Source organism: Asterias rubens, chromosome 3, assembly GCF_902459465.1.
Source record: "Asterias rubens chromosome 3, eAstRub1.3, whole genome shotgun sequence".
NCBI lineage: Eukaryota > Metazoa > Echinodermata > Asteroidea > Forcipulatida > Asteriidae > Asterias > Asterias rubens.
Window position 1 is genome coordinate 15,556,802 of NC_047064.1, and position 23,825 is coordinate 15,580,626.

At 36.8% G+C, this 23,825-nt stretch overlaps 2 protein-coding genes across 5 annotated transcripts in view; one reads left to right on the forward strand and one right to left on the reverse strand.

Moving 5' to 3' along the window:
* The window catches only part of LOC117288061 (CTD small phosphatase-like protein 2), a 67,609-nt gene extending 56,111 nt beyond the window's left edge, over window positions 1-11,498 (forward strand). For all 4 annotated transcript variants that reach the window (XM_033768756.1, XM_033768754.1, XM_033768753.1 and 1 more), the window contains 3 exons: window positions 912-1,038; window positions 2,089-2,184; window positions 2,716-11,498. In XM_033768756.1, coding sequence (XP_033624647.1) covers window positions 912-1,038; window positions 2,089-2,184; window positions 2,716-2,781 — 289 coding nt within the window. In that variant the 3' untranslated portion in view covers window positions 2,782-11,498. The remainder of the gene's footprint in view (window positions 1-911; window positions 1,039-2,088; window positions 2,185-2,715) is intronic.
* Window positions 11,499-18,577: 7,079 nt separating this feature from the next.
* On the reverse strand, window positions 18,578-21,887 carry LOC117288062 (migration and invasion enhancer 1-like; the record flags this gene model as incomplete). The annotated part of the gene is made up of 3 exons (XM_033768758.1): window positions 18,578-18,908; window positions 20,487-20,563; window positions 21,800-21,887. Coding segments are annotated over 3 exons (252 nt in total), but the record flags the coding sequence as incomplete, so codon positions are not given.
* Between the last annotated feature and the right edge of the window lie 1,938 nt (window positions 21,888-23,825).

The window sequence follows — 23,825 nt, forward strand, 5'->3', positions numbered from 1 at the left end:
CAATATGTTTCAGGCGGTTGCCTTGAAGACTTGTTACAGTGAGGTTGTCATTGGATATGTGGTTCTTGATTTCAAATGGTTTAGATTTGTGACCCAAAACAAATAAAAGTGTGTGCACAACATTGGCGAGATTGAAAATGTTCGCCTATTCATGGTTAAAAGATAGTCATGGTAAATAATTTCTCCTAAAATATTCCCGTATTACTAAAAATATATAAAGTTTTTGAGAAATGACAATGAGTTTTTAAAAATGTGAGTCAAAAACCTCATATTTGAAAATAGTATACACATATTGACTGGCAACGAGGTAACTAGTATACGTCTATTCCCACGAGGGACTTTGAGTGACCAGAAGAGCACCCTATTTTCCGAGGCGGAAGGCCGAGGGAAATAGGCCACTCTTCTGGTCACTCACAGGCCCGAGGGGGAATAGACGTACACTAGTTACCAAATTATGCCAGTCAATAATATGTGTTTTATAACACAGCTCGGTCTTAAAATGTCAGATAAGAACAGAAAAGGAATTTTGTAGTTTGTTCACGGTTCAAGTCAAGAGAGGGTGCTGTTACCGCGGGCACTATTTGCAAACACTAGTGCCTGCTCTGGTACTATTACCGCAAAATACACGCGCGCGATCACTAGCCTATATTAGTTCATCCCACGTGACCGTGTTTCAACCAACCAGAATACAGAAAAAGCAAGAGGTGTGTTATAATGAAACCTATTACAGGGTTTTCACTGTATTCTTATGACTCCGATGACCAACTCCGATGAGCTTAAAACTTTCACAGGTTTGTGATTTCATATTTACATGTTTGGTCACGTAAAGTTGTAGCAGTGCAGGCAAATTTGAGGTCAAACTGAGAACGTCTTGAGAGTTCTGTCGATCAAAAACACATCTTTTCTTGTAGGCATCGGCTGTTCAGAGAGCACTGCATCTGTGTCCAGGGGAACTACATCAAAGATCTGAACATCTTAGGAAGAGACTTGACGAAGACGGTGATTATTGATAACTCACCGCAGGCATTCGGATATCAGGTAATCCAAGATGGCTCACTCTACACCAAATACTTCATTCAAATTGTGCTGTTTTCATTGCCCAAGATGGCTCACTCTACAACAAATACTTCATTCAAATTGTGCTGTTTTCATTGCCCAAGATGGCTCACTCTACAACAAATACTTCATTCAAATTGTGCTGTTTTCATTGCCCAAGATGGCTCACTCTACAACAAATACTTCATTCAAATTGTGCTGTTTTCATTGCATTATTCCAGGTATCCCAGTTGTTGAAAACATGGTCTACATGTACTTCAGGGACTCCTTTACATGTACCTGTTAAACCTACAATCGCATATTTCCGCGAGCCATAGGCTTTCACTGGAACTTTTGTTACTACAGCACAACAGCGCCCTCAAGCGCCCCATAAATACCCTATCCTTGGCCCTCGTGTTTTGTTGGATAACTCAACCTCCTTTTGATTTCCGTCTTTGAAATTTGTTTGGTTTTATTGTGGTTTGTTGACATCTCCGATTGAAAAATCTGATTATATTTTGCAGACATTTTGATATAACTGTTTTCATTGTTTTTGTTGTTCATATCAACTTTCATCAGTACCTGCTGCTTCATGTTACACTTAATAATCTTGTGTTTTGGGTGTGTACTTGTTGGATGTTGGATTGAATATTGGTATTGTACGAGTCAAGAATTTGATTGAGTATATACAATTATTGTACCTGGGTTTTTATTGTGCTTATATAATGTGCCTTATTTGATTTAGGTTAAGTCAGAACTTAGCGTTAAACTTTTTCTGTAAATTACTCGAGTAGGCCTATGTATAACTCTGAGAATACTGTTTATTCTAAATCAAGGGACTTAGGCCGTTTGCTTCAGCAAGTCAGCCAAAGGTACTAGCTGAAGCCATTTAGTCAGATACGGCCTGCGACCTCAACTGAGGCAAAAAACACACCACTGATTTGTATAGCGCCCTCAACCACATTGGCCATTGTTCACCTGTAGATGGTGCTGTTTAGACCAACATGAGTTGACTGATATATTTTATCCTCCCAACCGTTTTTTTTTTTGCAGCTAGAGAATGGAATCCCAATAGAGAGTTGGTTTGCTGACGATAATGACGTTGAACTTCTCAAACTCGTCCCGTTTCTGGAGAGTTTGGTATCGATGGTGAGTGCCTGCATCGTCATCTGGCTCAATTTGGTTCACTTTCTGTTTTTAAATTATTTTACATTCAAAGCATGCTCAGCCAGCGCGCATGCTCAGCCAGCGCGCATGCTCAGAGCCACAAAAAATGACTTTTATGTCTGCTGTCACCAGTACATTACAATACAATGGGCTTTTATATAGCGCCATTTCATTTAGACCACAGCACTTTAGACATACAATAGCAGTGCAAATAATACAACAAATAGACAAAAATTCAATAAACAGAAACTAAGGAAAAAGATGTTTTTAAGTGCTTTCTTGTCTCACAAGCCTCCCATGTGAGAATCTCAATATATTTTTTATATTAATACAATTTTAAAATTTAAATGTGTGTGTAGGTGCTGGGCACCTCTGAAAAACAGTTTTTCACTGAGAGGTTTCCCCAGGGTAAATACAAAAAAAAATCAAAATAATAAAAAATAATGTGTTGTCCGACAGCATAATTATACATTAACCAGTCAACTGACTGTTCTTATTTATCATTATTTTCAGAATGAGGATGTCCGCCCTCACGTCCGAGAGAAGTTCCGACTTCATGAATTGCTACCCCCAGACTAATCAGACCTGGCTTCCCCCACCAGATAGCTTGTACAGAAATATGTGTTCTAGACAAAATGAAATTTTACGAAGAAAACAAAACAAAAAATAAAAACCTTTAAAAAAAAAATTAACATAATAAAACAACCACGGTGTTGATTAGGAAGAAAATTTTTACTTTTTTTAATCGGACGGGAGAGAAGAATAGAGTAATAACCGAGTGATGTAAAGATTTCAGATAAACAGAGACCGTGTTATTCTTGTATGGAGTGACCCTCGTGTGGGGCACATTTTTTCTGTGAGTTCTTAACCACGTTTCTAGATTTTAGAGGAAAAAACTATTATAGGCTTTTTAACGTTGTGTAAAGTTTATGCTGTTGTAAATAATTACATAGATTCTTATCTTTGACGCCCAGTAGTCGGACACTTCTAGTTGTTGGGATTTTTAGGTGGAAGTTTTAGTTATTTTTTAGAGGTGAGTTATCACCGCATAATCCGAGTCCAAATTCAGATGAGGAATAGTCCAACTCAAATTGTTGAAGGTATTAGCTGCGTTAGGCAATGATGCATCTCAAAATGGTTTGTTTGTTGTTAGGGTTTGACTTCGAAAACGTATTCCTTCCAATCATGGTAAGTAACCGGAATGAGATTTATTTGTTGTTGTTTTGTAATGATTTCAGGATTTTTGTCATTGATCTCTCTGCTCGTGCAGAATTTCTTGAAAGAGGAAATGTTGTCAGACCGGAGATGAAAGACTTTGGCCTTATTATGACCAGACCTTCAGATATCTTTATTAAAATTATGTAGAGAGTCTGCAAACCTCTTTAAAAATTAAACAACCGACAATTCCGTTTGCTTTACCTCTGAATCAAGTGTAGACTTTCCTCAAATTTTCAGGATTTTTTTATATTTTTTTTTGTCTTTTTTTTAATCTAATGCCCTGCAGCCGATTTCATGAAACGCTAGGATTAACCCTAATTCGGGTTAACGGAACTGAACACGCACTAAGTCCTAAGATTAATCCTAAGTCAGGAAGAAATTGGTGAAATTGGCGGCTGGTGAAATGAATCTAATTGCAACCAGCTTGTTTTCCACTCAGTGTGAAAATAAATGGCAGGAATTGTTTTGGAATCAATTTCAATATTGGTAGGAAATCATTTAGAAACATTGTTCGCTATTTTGCTGTGGCGATCTCGACTGGCGTGTGGCATGGTGTACCCCCTGCCCCTCCTATTGTGTCTTCATTATGCTCCAGGTGTCTTAAGAATTCTGTAGAGGATTTAAGGGGATACGTCTGAACAAGAGGATAAGAGTGTCTTAAAGTATGGGAACATGGGGGGGGGGGGGGGGACATCCTCTGCAACATATAGGGCATGGTATATTGAATGGAATGTTTGAAGTTCCTGTGACTCTTTTTGCTCAGAATGTACACATTTTAAGAGGGGAGAAGCTCCAACATATCATCAGTAGACCCCAGAATGTTTTCAGGAACGCCATCGTGGCATGCAATCATTTTTAGTCATTTTTAAAATACCTCATAGTTTAGACAAAAGCTAAGGCTGTTGTGTCACAAAGGAAAGGTCCATCCTTGATCAGACTACTGGTCTTGCTCCCTGGGTGCAATAGCAATAATAAATGCTGATTCTCATCTATCCAATATGGAGCCAGATTAAACTGCTCTTCCTGTCAGGGTTTCTACCAGAGGAAAACGAGATTGGTTGCTCTATGATAAAAGGGTTGTTTTAAATTAAAAAAAATTAAAAAAAAATCATTCCATTTAATTTGTCCGGCTTTAGCTGCGTGATCATAATTCAGGGAATTTTGCAGGAGGAAACAGTTTTAGCTGATTCAAACAAGCATCTTGTATTCTTGTTTCTTCAAAAAAGGAAATTCAGAGAAGGATTGGGTTTTTAAAACAAAGTGTCATTTTTAATTGTAACAAAGTCTAAATTCCAGTATTTTAAACAAAGAGTGACCAAAATAGTAGAGGTTTTTTAGGTCATTGCTGGTGAACTCTCTTATGTATTCTTAATTTGGAACTGAGCATTTTGGTTTTGTGTTCGAGAGTTTGGAACGGGCAAGTCTAGAGTGTGATTCGAACAAATATTGTTTGAGTAACAAGCCACTACCCCCACCCCCCCTCCCCCCAAAAAGGGTCAGATTTTAAAAAGAAAACTGTTTGTTTTTTACTTTAATATGCTTAACACTTGTGGTGAACCAGGGCCCAATTTCATAGAGCTGCTTAACGGCAGATTTTGTGCTAGCTGAGTGAGTTTCCATTGTAACTAATTTTAAAGCTTGCCGTCAAACAATGTATTTCGAAATAAATTTAGGAAATTTCAAGAGATTTTAAAATTATTTTTAATGCAAAATTTGCAACTCAGGTATTTCTTCGGAAAACTCTTGAGGTTATTGTAATGGAGCTGTTGGGCACAAAGTTGCTAAGTGCAGATAAATCTTAAGCAGAAGCTGTTACCAACCGCGTTTTGAATTCAATACATCCGATAAAAACATGTACGGCAAATATTGGGTATTGAAACAGTTTGGAACCAGTGGTTAGTAATTTAATTTGATGTGTTTCGAATCGAAGTTAAGTTGAATTTGTTTATTTGTTTTTTTTATTATCAATTTTTTTAACCTTCCAAAATAAGCAGCTGGTCAACTTGTTTAAAGTCGTTTATGAAATCTACGTTTTTCTGGGACCTTTCTTTTAATGTTTAAGAATGATTCAAGTTACGAACAGGATGGCGACTCAAGTTGAGCTGAGCACTCGTATGCAATTTGTAATGAACAGGAATTTTTATAAAAAGATAATCACTTGAGGTGTGCATGGAGACGTTACAGTTTTAATTTCCATGTGGGACCATCTTAGTTTTTCACTTGTCATAAAGGTAAAGCCCGGTTCATACTTAGTGCGAATGCGAAGCGAATGTTGACGTCACAGATTCGCTACGAATAATTCGCCGCAGTTGAACTCTGCTCTACTCACTTGCGAATATCGCTGCGAAAGGAGGGTCGTGACGTCACACTCACGTCAAATTCGTTTCGCATTCGCAGGAAGTATGAACCGGGCTTTATGTTGGTATTGGTTCACACAGGGTTTGGTGGTTGCGGTTGCCTATTTTGTTCACTCTGTTTATCTAAGTGGTGCGTACACAAACTAGTCTTGTGTTACATGAGATTAGGCATCACATCTCAAACTGATTTTCGTGAATTTGTTGCCTCAAGTGTTTCTAGTGAGACTTAGCAAATCGGATGTAACGGCCAAAAGCTTTGCTGGTCGAACTGAGTACTCCATATTCAATTTAGTATTAAGACATTTTATGAGACTAGAAACACAAAGTCTAAACATTTGATTGGTAAGTTTGATTTGAAGAGTTGAGTTGTTTTACGGAGTAGTGCTTACTCAAACCAGTTATGTATAGCTCAACACTTAGCCTACTTGATCCATAGTATTTCACATTGTTGGTCGAGTAGTTTATACTCAATTCAGTCTTGTGTGAGGACTAGTCATACCAAATCCAACATCGTACACAGGTGTGGTAGCCGAGTTTGCAAATGTTGTTCTCTGTTGGACTGAGTAATGTATACTCGAATCAAGTATGGATTGATCAATACTTGGTTTACTTGGACATCAATGTACTACAACATGGTATGAGACTATCTAGTTGTAACAAATCCTACATCATTCACATGGTGTGAATAACAGGTGTGGTTGCTGAATTTGCAAATGTCAGACTCTGTTAAAACTAAGTAGTGCATACTCGAACCAGTAATGTATTACTCAAAGCTTTGGGTGCTCGGTCCAAAATATTGATCTTTATAACATACAAGTATTAGCTTATTAACAAATCCAACAGGAGAGTCATACAACAGAGTAGAATCCTTGGCAGTAGTTCTTCCAAATGCAACCAATTTCATACCTTACCTTAGAAATATAATACTTTCCTTTCATACTAGAAATAATAGCAATTGAAGGTTACATTACAGACAGGTGTTGATTATGGACAGTGCATTTAAAATGCATGAATAAGTGGATTTATGATGGAGCACATACATTGTACGGGTTTCTGTGATACGCATCTTCTTTATATTATAGTTGTATAAAAGTGAAGTCTTTTACTTCTTGTAAATACATTCTGTAGGGGAGATTTTAAAAAAGAAAATTCTAAAAAAATACAGCTGTTTTGGCCATTATTATTATTCCCTTGTAAGGTTGCTTTATTTCCAAAGTGTATATTCCAATGTTCCCTGTGGTGCAAGCTGATCAATCTATGCCTTACATGTGTCTGAGATAAACTTCCTTTTTCGCAGGAAAAAAAGTTTGTAATTTAAAAATTCATGACAAGATAAGAAAAGAATTTTGTGAGATTTGTTTTTAAATGTAACTTCCTTTTTCGCAGGAGAAAAAGTTTGTAATTTGAAAATTCATGACAAGTTAAGAAAAGAATTTTGTAAATGTTGAAACAAATCTTGTTTACAAGTTATTTTATAATTTTTTATTACATGGTTGAAAATCTATTTCAGAATTGTTAGTCAGAAAAAAAGTTGATGTACATTGTACATGGATCATTTGGTTTCTTCAAATTTATCGTTCAACACATTATAACCCAACAGATCCATATAAAGTATGCCTGTCAGATGACATTGTGTTCTCTTTATAATTTTGATAGGGTTATTTTAAACCCCACACCAAAAATAATGTTCTCAAACGAATATTTGAACAAAATCTAACAAACCATTCATAATGTAGGCATGGATTGTTCATGTTGTTCCACAGTTGCTGTAAATTGAAGGCTTATTTTATTTTAACTAAAACTTGAAGTTGTGATTTCAGAATTCTAGCTGAACAGATCTTGTAGTAATAAAGAAGAAGATATGGTAATCGTTTTTTTTTTTTTTTTCTTCTGTTGAGAATTTTGGGATTGCGTGCTAGAAAATGTGCCAAAAGAATAAACTTTTTTTGTTTTCCATTAATTTTTTTTTTTCAAACTGGAAACTAAAAACTCTGACTTGCTACAGCAAGATTATGCTCTCTCTGTTTTTGCATCATGCAGGGCAAATCGACTTGGCCACTATGTATGTGTGATGATCATGACACATTATACACACTTCTGGATTATTTATCTACTAAGATTCAGACCGCCCACTGTGAGTCGAGTGTGAAGCTCAGGCATGTAAATTCTGTTAAACCTCTGCGCTTATTTAGAAGGAATAAACAATTTTCGGCCTAAGATTTAGGGGTCCAGTAGCGGACTCTGGAAAGCTGTATATACTAACACAGGACTTGCCTACTGTAGACTTATGAAATTGTTGTGAACCGGGACACCCTAGTACTGCATGCTTGTTTTCAAAAAGCCATTGTCTATGATGAGGATGGTGCCGTTACAATTTTATCTCATTTGATACATGAAAATCATATCTGATGAAAATCATATCTATTATTTTTAAACTTTGGACAATGGTTCATTACCTATCTGAATGCAAAGACAACGTATACTCATGTTGACCTAAATCTACTGTTTCTCCAATTAATTGTGATGTTATTTGAAAGATTGGTTAGATAATCAGTGCTCCTGGGTTAGGCTGATCCAATTACAAATTATTTTTACGGAACAGAAATTTACAGATTCTTAATAAGGTGCCCTTTGCCCAAGGAGAATATGCACGGTGCCCTTGCCCTTTCAGAAACAACACATACAGGCTTGCTAGTCAAACCATGGTTTAAACAATGTGGCGTTCGGCTAGAGTTAACTAGATTTACTATGGTCAAGTCTAGTTATAAACTCTAGTCACCAATTCTAACTTGCTGTAAAACGTCTTGGCATTTTTATATCTCTTATCGAATGATAAATGTTTTGACTCAATACTCGTATAAAAAAAGGTTACCATGGAACCATCATCATGTTAGCTTTCAGAAAGTCTGCATAATGAGAAATGAGCGTGTATTTGATAATAACCAGGACTCTATTCAGGTCAAAATAGGGGAGTTGTTTTTCCAATCCTTTCTTTCATATCAGGCTTTGTTTCCTAATTGCTGATAGAACTCAAGCAGAAGTGAGAATTTTAACAAGTGCCGCGGCCAAGATCTTGGAAAGTAGAGTGGGCAACCAATTGGATGCAAAAGACGGGGAAAAACAGGTGTCAAAAAGGAAACTACACTGGCGTCCCTCTATTTAGCTGAACACTATGGCTTATGCCGTCATCTTAAAAAATCACTACAGTCTACTCTCATTATAACAAGATCCCTGGGACCAGCCCAATTACCGTGACAGGAACATTGTGATAAGGAACAGCAGAATAAAGAAACAGAAATGAGATTCAAGACTCTCTATATAAGCAGAACCTTAGTATAGCAATTTGCTCAACGAGGTTTGATTGTTGACTAGAGGTATAAAGCTGTGCTTGATGTACTTATGGCATGCAGTACTTGCTTTGTGATCCAAATTGAAAAGCTGGTCACACACACCAAAGCATATTAAATTGCACTATGTCATTTTTGAACTGTATGGCTCTGGTATTAATAGAAACTGCATACAATTATTGAGTGAAAGAAAGGCATACAGGCCGAGTCACACTGCAGCGATAACGAGAATGATCGTGACACAAAGAGAACGCATTGTATTGGTCTCTTTGCGTCGTTATCGTTGTCGTTATCGCTGCGGTGGGACCGGGCCTTTACGGTTAATAATACATAATCCAGCATAAGGTTTCTCCAGAGAGCATTGAACAAACCAATTAATGAGAAAGGCCTCTCTAATTAAAAAACTGTACTTCTTGAAGGTTTTCCTGTTTATATATTAATTATGTCTCAAAACTACATAAAATCTCTGCACACAGAATGTTTTGACGTGTCCTTGTGCTGAACAAAATTATGTTAACATGCAGTTATTTGTTACATCGGTTTTACTCAAATAAAGTGTGGAACAAATTTGGTTTTCAATTTATTTGAAGGATACGATATAGCACTGAGAATCTCAGAAAACAATTCATCAGTGGTGAAGGTAGGCTACAGCTAAAGTCAGTTATTTGAGAAGACGGGCAGAGTTTGCAAAAATGACATGGACCGATATGTTTCAATGTGAAACTTGACTGTACCAATCCTCAAGAGAAATACATACACCTGAAATAGTGTTCAAGTCAGGGAAAAAAATACCTTACAAAAGTTGTTATTACAATTGCTGCAATCAATTTTGCACCTGGAACACCCAGCAGGGTGGATATGTGCGCATTTCAAGTCTTTATTATTATTAATTTAAATAAGCCAGATATTATTATGCACAAATCCCTGACAAAGCGTAAACTGCTTTTGCTCTTTTCACTTGAAGAGGGGCTCGAAGGTCAAATGACATTTTGTTGATCCACTCGTTTTTCAATAGAGCTTAAATGAGAGTATTTATTAGGGGAAAAACTCTTTAAATATGGCCTCATATGATATAATAAATTTTCAGGATTGGAAATGGCTTACTCTACCGAAAACTAGATTTGGGCTTCCCGTACAGGTACTTGACCTCAATTCGTGCTTTCATATCATTGTGCTTATATATATAATACAGAAGATATTGATTGGCCTTCATTCATGTTTCCCTTCAGATTATGGCGTTGTCAAAGCATTCAGCTATTCAAGTATGTAAACCCATCAGTGCTGTCGTGGTTACTCATCATTTTTGGGGGTTTATTTCAAATTAGGACTGGCATGAGATTGAGTTTTTGAGTATTCACTAATTTCCTGGTGATGTTTTGTGCTTTGTTGTTTGTGTAAGCATTGGTCTTGAAAGGACTATGAGTCAGGTGAAGCTTGGTCTCGTGGCAAAGCGTGTTCCTTGAATCCAATGCCTAGTTTTCGTTGTACAAAAAAGAAGCCAGACTACTCGTCCTTCCAGCCTCGGTTTGGTTATATTGATTTCATTGGGAGATAATCAATATGGCTGCAACATAATAAAAGTTTGTTGACACTCAACGGTTAAAAGACCTGTCAATTCAGCTCCCTTTTCGTGAATATAAATTAAGAAGTTAATGTACCATTGTCAGAAATAGGGAAGTGGAAGGAGGTTGCAACGACATAAAAGTCTTGTCTACGATAAGTCTATTGTTAAGTAAAATCCATTCTAAAACAATTTATTTGTCATTTTGGAGTAGGTGTTTTAGTCGAGAACTCCCCACTGTGGTCTTGGTCTCCCCTTCGAACTACAAAATGTCATGGTCTCGGAGGGCTGGTCTCGGTCGAACTTGTCTAAGTCTCGGTCTCGATGGGGAGGTCTTGGGTGCGGTGGGGAGACCTACAACACTGAGGCCTCCCCCTCAAAGTGGATTACTTAAAATTAATGTTTAAAAAAAGAACTGGCAATTCATAAAAAGGGTATTTATAGAGCACACATGAAAAAGCAGTGGGGACTAATTGCCAAATAATGTTTTTTTTTATTTATTTATTTTTTTTTATCATGAATTAGAGATTTGTTTATTAGGTGGAAGTGTATTACCAGTGTGGCATGTGTTTTAACAATCTTTTTAAAAGTGGTTGTATTTTTTAACTTTAGTGTTTTAATTAAACTCTGTAACTACAGAAGTGTTTTTAATTGACAACCTCGATGTTATTAAGAGTTTACACCTTGTAACATATTATTGTAAATTACCTTAAACAAAAATTGGATGTCACACACTGTATAGTTTAACTGTCAACTTAACTTGGGTTCGGGACTCTAGTGAAAAGGTTTTGCAGCTGAAAGATCCATTCACACCAACAGAACACTTCATGCAATGCTTAATAATGGTGACCGAAATAATTTGCTGTGCAAGTTTTTAAAAAATTTTATTGGGGGGGGGGTCTCTTATTCATTGATCTACAGGGACCATTCTGATACTTGGAAAAATAGTCTGCCCCTTTATTTTAGCTACTGGTTTTGTCATAATGGTGTCCAGGGAACAAGACGTGTATATATGGCTGTAGCACCTTCCTAGCAAAGCCATTCATTAAAGGCAGTGGACACTATTGGAAATTACTCAAAATATTTATTAGCATAAAACCTTACTTGGTAATGAGTGTAATGGGGAGAGGTTGATAGCAAAAATACATTGTGAGTAACGGCTCCATCTGAAGTAATGTAGTTTTTGAGAAAGAAGTAATTTTCCACAAATTTGATTTCGAGACCTCAGATTTAGAATGTGAGGTCTCGAAATCAAGCATCTGAAAGCACACAACTTCCTGTGACAAGGGTGTTTTTTTCTTTCATAGTTATCTCGCAACTTTGACAACCAATCGAGCTCAAACTTCACAGGTTTGTTAATTTATGCATATGTTGATATACACCAAGTGAGAAGACTGGTCTTTGACAATTTTCTGAATCTTTGATAGTGTGTGATTGAATGTTGAAGTCTTGGTTCTACTCGTATAATGCAAGATGCAAGAGCATCAGATACTGTGAGGTACAAACCCCAGTTAAGTTGACAGTGACGTGTTTACCAGTATTTTGGAAATGGATTGACAGTATTTTTGCTTAGTAGAAAGTAAAAAGTTATATTCAGGGATTTGTCGTGTGACTTTGTCTTTCCTGTTTGCGTGAATCGAGTTGGGTTACTCCTTAAGATACCCTCTTTATGGTGACTATAGTTTTCATCAAATTGGAGCTATAAATGTTCACAGATTTTGTTACTGTTTTTTTCGAAGAGCCACAGAACCAAATGTCAAAAGGCTCAATTATGATTTACATTTTACACCGTGCTTAGCTTTACTGCAAACCTGCAACACTTAAGTCAAGGTTTGCAGTTGGAGATATCTAAAGTGATTCTTTACAATTATTTTGTAAAACTGCAACCTCTCTATTGACTAACTAGTTTTTAAATAATATTGGCTTATTGTTATTTGTAAATCATTCAATGATAACCTAGAGATGACCTACTTATACATCAATCGAAATTATGTGTTTGCACAAATGAAAGATACGTGTATGTCACATAATGTGATGTGGTCACCTGCACACTGACATGTGGTTCTTCAAAACAAAAACCAATATAATCAATTTGACCTACATTTCTGCTGTTTTACGCATCCTTGGGGTGTGTTAATTGCTCCTCCTGAAAACACAAAATGCAATTATTGAGATATATTAATCAATAGTTTGTCACTTTGGGATACGTGCCTCTTGTCAAAATAGTGAGTAATGACACCAAGCTTATAAAGTGTAAAGATGGTTATAATTGGGAACTTCCCTTGAAATAATTTCCTTGAAATTGTATAGTGTTCGAGTAAAAAAGGGAAAAAAACAGTTAAGGGACTGACGTTTCGACCCTAGCAGTCTTTCTTGAGGGCTGTTGGAGAAAAAGGTACAATTAATTTTTGATTCAGTCCAAAATCCATTGTTGTGCAACAATGTTTGAGTTGTTCACTTTTTTGTGTGTGTGTGACTAGTGCGTGTGAATCCTTAGCCATGACACTTAACCATTGCTTCGTCCTTTGGATGGGACTTAAAGCCGTTTCTGAAAGTTTGTATATACTTTGAGTACCTTGTTTGGTAGATAAGTGCGCTTTCTTTGAAATATAGTGACTGACAGCTTAAGCTTCAACAGGTTTTATTTTGGGTCATATCAAGTGCAAATTCTGGTCTTTGACAACATTTGAATGATTTATTGAACAAAATTCAATAAACCTAATTGAAAATACACAATTGTAATAGAAAATACATGGTGGTACATGTAATCCTCTCATCAGCAACAATGCAAGCCAGGTACAAAGCAATTAGCCACAAATTATTTGAGGTTATTTCCATATTATTTTTTGCCCATATATCCTTTAGATAGCCCATGTAAAATTCACATAGCTCTTTGTTGTATACCTTCCATTTGTGGACATTCATCAAAACTAAAAAAAACACTAGTTGGACGTGTACAAGTCCACATAGTGTTTCAAGTCCACATAGTGTTTCAAGTCCACATAGTGTTTCAAGTCTACATAGTGTTTCAAATCCACATAGTGTTTCAAGTCCACACCGTGTTTCAAGCCCACACAGTGTTTCAAGTCCACGTAGTGTTTCAAGTCCACATAGTGTTTCAAGTCCAAATAGTGTTTCAAGTCCAAATAGTGTTTCAAATCCACATAGTGTTTCAAATCCACATAGTGTTTAAAATCCACAGTGTTTCAAGTCCACATAGTGTTTCAAGTCCATAATAGTGTTTCAATCCACATAGTGTTTTAAGTCCACACAGTGTTTCACGTTCACAGTGTTTCAAGTCCACGTAGTGTTTCAAGTCCACATAGTGTTTCTTTCAAGTCCCATAATGTGGACTTCTTTTGTTCTCAATCCCACATTTTACAGGTATGTAAAGCTTAAAAGACAAAGCTCTTGTGCATTTCATCTTTTATCAAACCATTCAGATTTCTCCCATGAACAAGCTGGGATCGCAGGTAAACAGTACCAAGTATACAGTGCCTACATCCGACTCGTTCATTTTGGTTGAAAATGAATGCTCCCATGAATCAGCATAATTCAGTTTCACTAATTTAGCATTCATTGGTAAAAGAAGTCAAGATTAATTTCATTAGGCTGCAAGACTTGTTATTAAATTTCATAAAAGCTAGCAACAATAGTTGGTCGAGCTTTTATTTTCATCAAGCGTAAAATTTTACTTCAGATTGGTCAAAATTTAATCATGAATGCCTGTAAATGAAATAGAATGAACGGAGGTGATCTGAATGAAAAAAATGAAATCAAGTGTGCATGAAAACGAAAGTGTGTCAATGAAGTTAAATGAGTTTTGCTGAAATTGGCCAGGAAAACCTATTATACAGGATTGGGAAGAATAAAAACACAATTATTAACAGAATCACAAACTAACCAACATTTATTTGAAACAAAATCTTTTGAAATTAAATAAACAATGCAGACAAATCAGTAAAAAAAAACCTAGTTAAATACATGTTTTAAGAGAAAAATAAGGTTAAGGTTAAGGGATTGATTGGTAAATACTAAACAAAAAGCAAAATGCGTTGATAAAAAACAATCAACCCTATACCTTTAAACAAAAAAAAGAGTAAAGTACAATGACATATTGTTTGCAGCATTGTAGAAAGATTGGACAAGTTTGGGGTTTCTCATAGGTGCATTCAACTCTGGTAAACAAAGCAACTGTTTGCCAGCGTGACTCTGCTTCAAACACAAAAGCATTGCTATTTTGTGTGATAAGCAAAAGCGTACATGAATTATTCCTGCTGTGACGATAGGAAACTTGCATGAAATACTTGTGGCCATTGCTTGGAGGGAGACCAGCCTTAATAAGTAGAGGTTATTAAGCAATATGCAGCCTATTTTTTTGGCAAGCAACGCGTAAGTGAATTTTTCATGATTTTTGAAAAAATATTTTTTGTGGGTAAAGCCCAACCTTGACATGGCAGTAACGGTCAATCATGCGGTGTTAAATAATTTCTGCTCTCAAATAATTTATTTGCATAACAACAGGTTTTTGTCTCCTTGGCAACAATTATTTCTTTCATTTCAACCACAGGACAATAATGCACATAATTATATTATTATTTATTTTATTGACCTCAAGCAATAATATAACAATTTTCTCATACTAAATAATTTGTACAATATTTTCCCTGAACCAGCATTACGGACTACCCATTTGCAACCTGCCCATTGTTAATAAAGCTGTAATTTCTTCAAGGCTTTGAGAACCGACTTCTTTATGAACAAAAGGCTTTTAAAGTGGGTCCCCAAGGTTAAATTCAGTTTTGTGATTTACTCATTTTTCCAGAAACCTGTAAAAATTACAATTCTCTCGACCTTGGATCTCCTCTTTTACTGATGAACAACGTGAGGTTTACACGCATTCAGTTACAGTAATTCAATTTGGATGCTGTACGTCAATGCATATATTAACCTACTTTCAATTTTACATAATTTGGGGTTGGACAAAGACTAATTGACTAGAGCAGGACTTGAACCAGAGACCTCCTGCTATTGCTCTACCAACTGCGATGTCTATACTTGATATTGGTTGTCTCCCTAGTGTGTCAATATCTTTGTTCAGGGGTGCCAGTCAGAAGCAAATAATCCTGTAACTGCTGCTAGGGATCACACCTAGCCCTGGTGGTCTTACACTTTTGTATTGTACTCCAATGACGTCCTGGATATCAGGGTACATTTCTGGGGCGGAACATTTTCAAAGCTTCATAACTCAAATCTTACCTGCAAGAAACCACTAATTTCAACAGATTCACATTCCATGGCAACATATATTTTCTGTGGTGGCTTTTGATCATCATATATTCTTCACGCCCCAGAAACGGGACTTAATGGTTAGGACTCTGTATCTGTGTACCGAGGAAGAGTCCTACATAGGGCTAGGATCACACCCTAGTTCATGGTACAACCTGGAAAGCAGCAGTAGAGGGATCATCTTAAGGGAAAGATGTTTGACAAATAAGGGCAACTGTCAACATTGGGGCTAGATAGCTCAGTTGGTAGAGCACTGGCACGTTAATCCAGCAGTCACAGGTTCAAATCCCACTCTAGTCAATTGTTCTTTGTTCAACCCTACATGGTGTACACTTAGGGTGCAATCGATTAGCTTCCCTGGGTCGTCCCCGCGGTGCTCACTCGGGTGAGCCCCTAACAAGAGCTAATCGAACGATCACTCACCCTCTCATGGTGTCGTCATGCACCTCGGCCCAGCCCCAAGTGACCCACTCCACAAGCAGGGCACCAGGTGAGCCCATCAGAGCTATGCGAACGTACCGGGGCAGACCGGGGTCGACCAAGGGAAGCTAAGTGAACACACCCTTAGTTTCCCTTGTGGTATATTACTTAATACTTTCACATTTGCAAGAATTTTTACTGAACACAAGTTTTAAGAAAATATTTAAATCAAATGTTGTCCTTCCTTTTTTACATTACACGAATTGCCAGATTATTTATCAAGGATACATTGCAGGGCTTTCCCCTGTTTCCACATAGCCCATCATTCGCTGGTTTATTGGTGTCACGTAAAAAAATGCAACAACTAATTAAAACAGAGAGTACTCAAATATTGCGTAGTGCTACGCTTCAGCGGTGTTGCCATGAACTGTCCCTTGGTGCTAAAACATAATTGCCTAATAGTGTTAATGATGGACATTTAGGGGCAAAATAGTGCATTTTGTAATAATAGCAAGATAGCTGTATGTACATATGTATGGTACTGATACAATAATCCGTTGTGACTTCATACCACTGGTGTTATTCCCCAAACACCATTTCAATGTAGGTTTTTTTTTTTACAATATTTTTTTTTTTTAATGTCATATATCCACAGAACTTGGGGAAAATTCTAATTACATAGTTCTTGCACACATTGTTGTGAGGGTAAACCAAATAAAATTCTTTATCCCCGATGCAAATTTAACATGTACATCCAACTTTGCGGTACCTGCTGATAAAATATTGGATTCCAACTGCCTCTATATGCTCTGGGCAATCTCGGTAGTCTAGTTGGTAAGACACTGCTCTAGAATTGCAAAGGTTGTGGGTTCAAATCCCATCCAAGTAATATGCCCGACAGTGGTATTTGGGAAAGTACCGAGTATACAATTGTTGTGAGCACACAGCGTTGTGAGAGTAAAACCGAATAATAATGTTTTATCCCTGATCCCCTACTGAACATTAATCATGATTTGAGCGGTGATGTTGCAACACCTCCCAGCAGATGCACCCATTTTAAGAATTCCCTTACATTTTGTTAAATAACCACATGTATTTTTCCATCTATTCTCATCAGGCCAATTTTTAAAAGGACTGCTCTTTTTCCTTTAACAAAAATTTGACTAACAAACCAGAAAAAAAGTGGCTAGAAAATGATTCCATGTTGACAGTAGCTTCTTTGAGCCATTTTCACCTTTAAATGTGTTTAAATGAGTTTTCCTGCTTTCTCTGGAAGGGCTGATGCTGAGCTGTATCCATAATGGAAACCTTATTGAGAGGCCACTCTCCTGTGACCTTCAAGGCTAACAAATGAGGCATACTCAAACAAGACCAGTTGATTACAACTGGTCCACAGAACTCATTATTGGCGTCAACAGATTGAAGTTGAACTTACATAAATCAAAACAGGAAAGAACATCCAAATAATAGATGGAAATTTGCATCGAGAATGAAGAATATTAATTATAATCTAATTTCATCTAATTATTTTAAGTGCACCACATACAATTATCTCAGCACATGTTCCACAGTGACTCTAAGAAATTAATGTTACTTTTACCCATTATGTGTTAGCACTTAATACTCAGCACTTTCCCGAGTTCTGTCAAAAACAATGACAGGCATATACTCCAAATAGTCAGCTTTCTCTTTCAAAACAAACAACAAATTGAAGCCATGGTTAGTCAGTTCTCTGGCCAAAAATGAAATAAATAATTAACTAACATCCGGCAGAAAACTTTTCTTTCTATACTTTTCTTTCTAAACCTGTAGTTTCTATTTGAGAATTCAGCACTTTTCCGTTTGCTATATTGGTGTATTTTTTATGAGATAAAACATTGTGGGCATGAAACAATTGGAAAAACTTCAAAATTATCAGATTGATGCTAATACCTCTTGTAGGCCTTATTGATAATCTCATCTGGGCATCTCGGGCTGGGCATCATTAGGGTTTGTAATATTATAATAAGCTTCTTTTTTCTTCTTCCTACAACCCCTTTATGTATTTCTACCTTCAATCACTTCTCAATACGGACCTAGATAAAAACCTTGAGTTATGTAATCACTAATAATAATATTTAGCATTGTGGTAGACTTGTGGACAAGTCGTTAAATGTCTGTCGTAGTGATAGCTATAGCGTTCCGACTCTATTCCAATCTCCCTGCGATATTCTCGCGAGACTGCTGGCCCCGCGAGACTACAGCTCTCACGACTACGGTCCAATTAGTAGAAGTCGGCAGCCAGCAGTTCGCAGAGCAACTGAGAACACACAACTCGACTATCTCAAAGTGGCAGACCCTTAACGACCTGTCCACAAGTCTAGCATTGTGGCTAGTGTCTGTATAGTGCTGTGTACATCCAATTATTTTGCCATTTGGGTTTTCTTTTTACAGAAGACTGCAAGTCCTTGTCTGGTTGATTGCAATAGATTTGACATTTCCCTCCCCGCTGTATTTCTTTATGGCATCGACAATCTGTGAAGATAAATCAGATACAAACTACCTTCTCAGTTAAAATGTTATACAAAAGGAAAATGCTTTACTATATTAAATATCACCATGGTCAAGTGGTTAGTTTGCAGGACTTGCAATCACAAGGTTGTGGGTTTGACAATTACCAACAGTGTCCACTGCCTTTAACAACCCTCACTGCATAGAATTGTGTGCTTTCAAGCTGCCTGAGAAGGCTTCATGCCTGAAGCCTTTTCCAGATTACATTTTCTTCTGAAAAAAGGGATTCATTTCTAATATATAATATCAGGAGCTTTTCAGTGCTCTTTTTATAGATAGTCATTAGTTTTTGTAAATTACCAAAAGTAATACCCTGCCTCTAAAGACAGTGGACACTATTGGTAATTGCCAAAGACTAGCCTTCACAGTTTGTGTGTCTCAACATATGCATAAAAAAACAAACCTGTGAAAATTTGAGCTCAATCGGTCATCAAAGTTTCGAGATAAGAAATAAGAAAAATAACCCTTGCACACCAAGTTGGGTGCGTTTAGATGGTTGATTTCGAGACCTCAAGTTCTAAATCTGAGGTCTCGAAATCAAATTCGTGGAAAATTACTTCTTTCTCGAAAACTATGGCACTTCAGAGGGAGCCGTTTCTCACAATGTTTTATACCATCAACCTCTCCCCATCACTCGTCACCAAGTAATGTTTTATGCCAATAATTATTTTGAGTAATTACCAATAGTGTCCACTGCCTTTAAAGGCACTGGCCACCTTTGGTAATTGTCAAAGAGTATCTCAACTATGCATAAAATAACAAACTTGTGAAACTTTGAACTCAATTGGTTGTCTAAGTTTTGATAGAATAATGAATGAAAAAAAAAAAACTATGTTATGTGCTTTCAGATACCTTGAATTGAGACCTCATCTCGAGGTCTTGAATGTTTTAGTGAGAAATTACTTCTTTCTCAAAAACTACGTTACTTGAGAGGGAGCTGTTTCTCACAATGTTTTATACTATCAACAGCTCTCAATTGCCCCGTTATTTTTTTTTAGTAATTACCAATAGTGTCCATGCCTTTAACATAAACAAATTATGATGACTTTTGAGTCTGGTAAAAAACGTTTTGAGAGTTAAAATATAGGCCTACAAGAAAAACAATTACCCATAAGACAAATGAGATAAATCTTCTCTTGTTGCACTTTTTCAAAATGAAACACTTTTCATGTTACACTTTGTGGAAAGTTCTTTCTAAGTGAGATTTTGGTCTTGTAAAATAAGTTATGGCTTGGGAAAACTTTTGCGCTGTTCAGTCTTGGGGAATGTTACCCAAAATTTGAGCCATGTATAAAAACAGAGCATGAAAAGCAAGAATGCATCAATGATCATCAGATTTAAAACAAGAAATTTCACCACTGTAGTACAACTGTACAGTACTTTCCTTTTATAATAAACAATATCAAACACAAGTTCTATCACCAGCCCATGAGCCTTTTCAATAAATGCATTAAAACAAACATAACAAATCTTGCAGAATTTAGTTTTAAACAATCACACAACATACCTTTAACGTAAAATAATTACCAAACAAACTCTTACCTCAAAATTATTTGGAAATCTACCATTCTCCAGTTTGGAGTACAACAACTGGCCATTTAGGAATACTTCAAATGAAGCTGAACAAATCACACATAGAAAAAGAGGGTTATTATTTGATAACAATCAGTCAAAATAATATAGTCAGCATTTTGTCAATCATTAATTTGTCAATTAATGATTTATTTTTTGAGCACTTAAAGCTTTCAATAATCAGGTTACTTCATCAAATGTATAGATTTAAATACGATGCATTGACATTTTATGTCTATAAATGTTTCAATGTTGAGTACTTTGGGCTTTATTTAGATAGGTAGGCTCATTAAAGGGTATATGTAACTTTTGTAGGACGAAAAACACAATGTGCACAGATTTACACTCAACTTACACAGTTTGAAGATAATGATAGTAGAAAGCTTCCCTGGAAATACTATGTGCTGAGGTGCTGTAGTTTGGGGGAAATGAGTAAAACAACGTCATGAAAATAATTTTCGTCTCGTGAGACGAAAATTATTTTAATCATTTACAAACGTATTTTCATGACATTGTTTTACTCATTTCTCAAATACTACAGCACCTCAGTAAGTAATATTTGAAGGGAAGCTTTCCGCTATCATTATCTTCAAACCCTGTAAGTTTAATGTAAATCTGTGGACATTTTGAACAAGAGTACCCAAATCCTTTAAAATGAAAATTTACATAATATAGATTTTAAAATGATTCATTGACATTTTATGTCTTTTGATGTTTTAATTTTGAGTACCTATATAGGGCTTTGAATGGGTAGGTTATTCCACTAAAATGAAAAATAACAAATTTAAAATTACTCATTAACACTTTAAAGACATTACCATTAAAGGTATACACTTTCAGTAAACAGTATTGTCCAAGTCCCACACTTCGTGTATCACAACTTATATAAAACAACAAACCTGTGAAAATTTAGGCTCAATCGGTCATCGGAGTCGGGAGAAAATAACGGGAAAACCCACTCTTGTTTGCCTTATCCCTAATTCTCGCTAACGAGAATTTATATTGTTTTACTGTTTTCTCAAAAAGTAAAGCATTTCATGGACTAATATTTCAAGAGAAGTCTTTCATTATTACCTTCTGTAAACCCTGTAAATTATTTGTAAATCTGTGAACTTTTATTTCTCTTAAGGATATATGTTTTATTTAAGAATCAGACCGAGCAACTGTAGCATTATTTTAGATTGGTTTGATGTGTTATTGCATATATTAAGTTACACTTTTATTAATTAAAACAACAGCAACAACAACAACAACAACATTGAACAGCCTTTTATGAAACTGACCTGTTCTACCAACTTGACCTTTGACCACTGCCTCAGGAACTGATGCACGAAGGTCATCCACCAGGTAATTGAAGCGGGGAAAATACCCTCAGCCTCCACTGATTAAAATTTAAAAAGTACATAAAATATAGATTACTTTGACTTTGTGAAATCATCCGCTATTTTAGTTTTTTTTTTAATGCTGGTCATCTCGCCCCCTGCAAAGTCGCCCCCTACCCGGCTCGCCCGGGTTAAAACAAAGTCGCCCCCCTGGCAATGTCGCCCCCCAAACAATGTCGCCCCCTAGCAAAGTCGCCCCCTGACAATGTCGCCCCCAGCCAATGTCTCCCCCTAGCAAAGTCGCCCCCAGATGTTGTTCGGAAAATAATTAAGGCTACAATAATTATGGTAAAAAAATATAGTTAAAACATTTTCAGAAAAAATTCTGTATGAAGTAATGTGCTTGTGGAAGGTCTAACCCTAACCCTAACCCTAAACCTAACCCTAACCCTAATCCTAACTATTTTCCGGGGGGCGACTTTGCTAGGGGGCGACATTGGCTGGGGGCGACATGGTCAGGGGGCGACATTGTCAGGGGCGACTTTGTAACAACTCGGGCGAGCCGGTTAGGGGGCGACTTTGCAGGGGGCGACTTTGCAGGGGGCGACTTTGTTGGTGGCGCGCTTGCTAGGTGGCGAGATGACCAGCCCCCGTTTTTTTCCACTAACGTAGACCTTTGTTAGACAGGCTTTTGATAATTTGTATACGTTTAGAAGGTTCAAATTGGTGCTCCAACCTATAAAGCGTTATTCATGAAGTTAGTAATGGTTGGGAAAACATTTTTCAGAATAGGCCCAAAAATATGCTCAAAACCCATTTATTTGTTTAATCTGGCAATTTTTGTTTTTGCTTGTGCTGTTTTTTGTATCTTTGTCTTTGCATTGTTTGTTTCTTTGTAAATTGTAAAGCGCTCCGTTCTTTGTGGGGCGCTATATAAATGCTTTCATTATTATTTTTAATATAATGATTCAAAATTGAATACAATGATTCAAAATTGTGTGGTTTTCTTTTTACTTTGAAGTATGCCATTTTGTATTTCACCAAGCTGTTGCCTTGCAGAAAAGGATAACAACGAAAAGTGTAAAAGTAAACCAAACAACTTTGAGGGATAGTTTGTGCGAAATATTAATAATGACATTATATTCTAGAAACTATAGACTTGTTCTAGGCCTAGGCCTATTGTGAGATATAACTTGTATGGAAACAAATTAGGCCTCATTTATGAATTTAATTCACTGTATCTCTCAGTGATTCCATGTAATTGAAATTGCAACAAACAATCTTAAAACGTCTTAAAACCAAATCCAACATCCATTGTTAAACTACTTTTACTTGTATGCGCCTCTAACGTAGGAAACTTTCTATCGAAAACCTTTTTAAGACAACCCCGCTCTTTATATTAAACCAGCCTGCCCGATCGTTGCGATAACGTAACCCTCCTCCCGACCAGCAGCCGGCCGTCGGGAGGATCGGAGGGATACCAGGGCGGCCGTCGGGAGCTCCATAGGGCGGCCGTCGGGAGGAGGGTTACGTTGTCGCTACTACATGTAGGCCTACCTGCCCGATAGGCATTGGCTCTTACCACACATGGTCTTCGCAGAGCAAACACGTCTCTCAAAACGTTTCACGCTGTATCCGCAATTAAATATCATAGTTCGACTTACGATCCACACATCCCATGCAAATCTTCAAATAAGCCGATTTAACGCGTGATCCACCCTCCTTTAAAAAATGAGACACTACGCCGCTATTCAAACTTGAACTCCTCTCCGTTAAAAACGGTATTAATGTTAAACCCTACTTACCAATATTCCACCTGTATGTTTTTGACGGTCATTATTCGAGGTCTCCTTGAAGTGCCTACCTTTCATTAACACAAGATTGTATTCCGTTCATAAAGATCAACAGAAAGTAGCCGGAACGCTCACGCGCGCATAAACGGAGAACAGAATATAAACTCTGTCAAAGTGAATCGACTGTTATAATG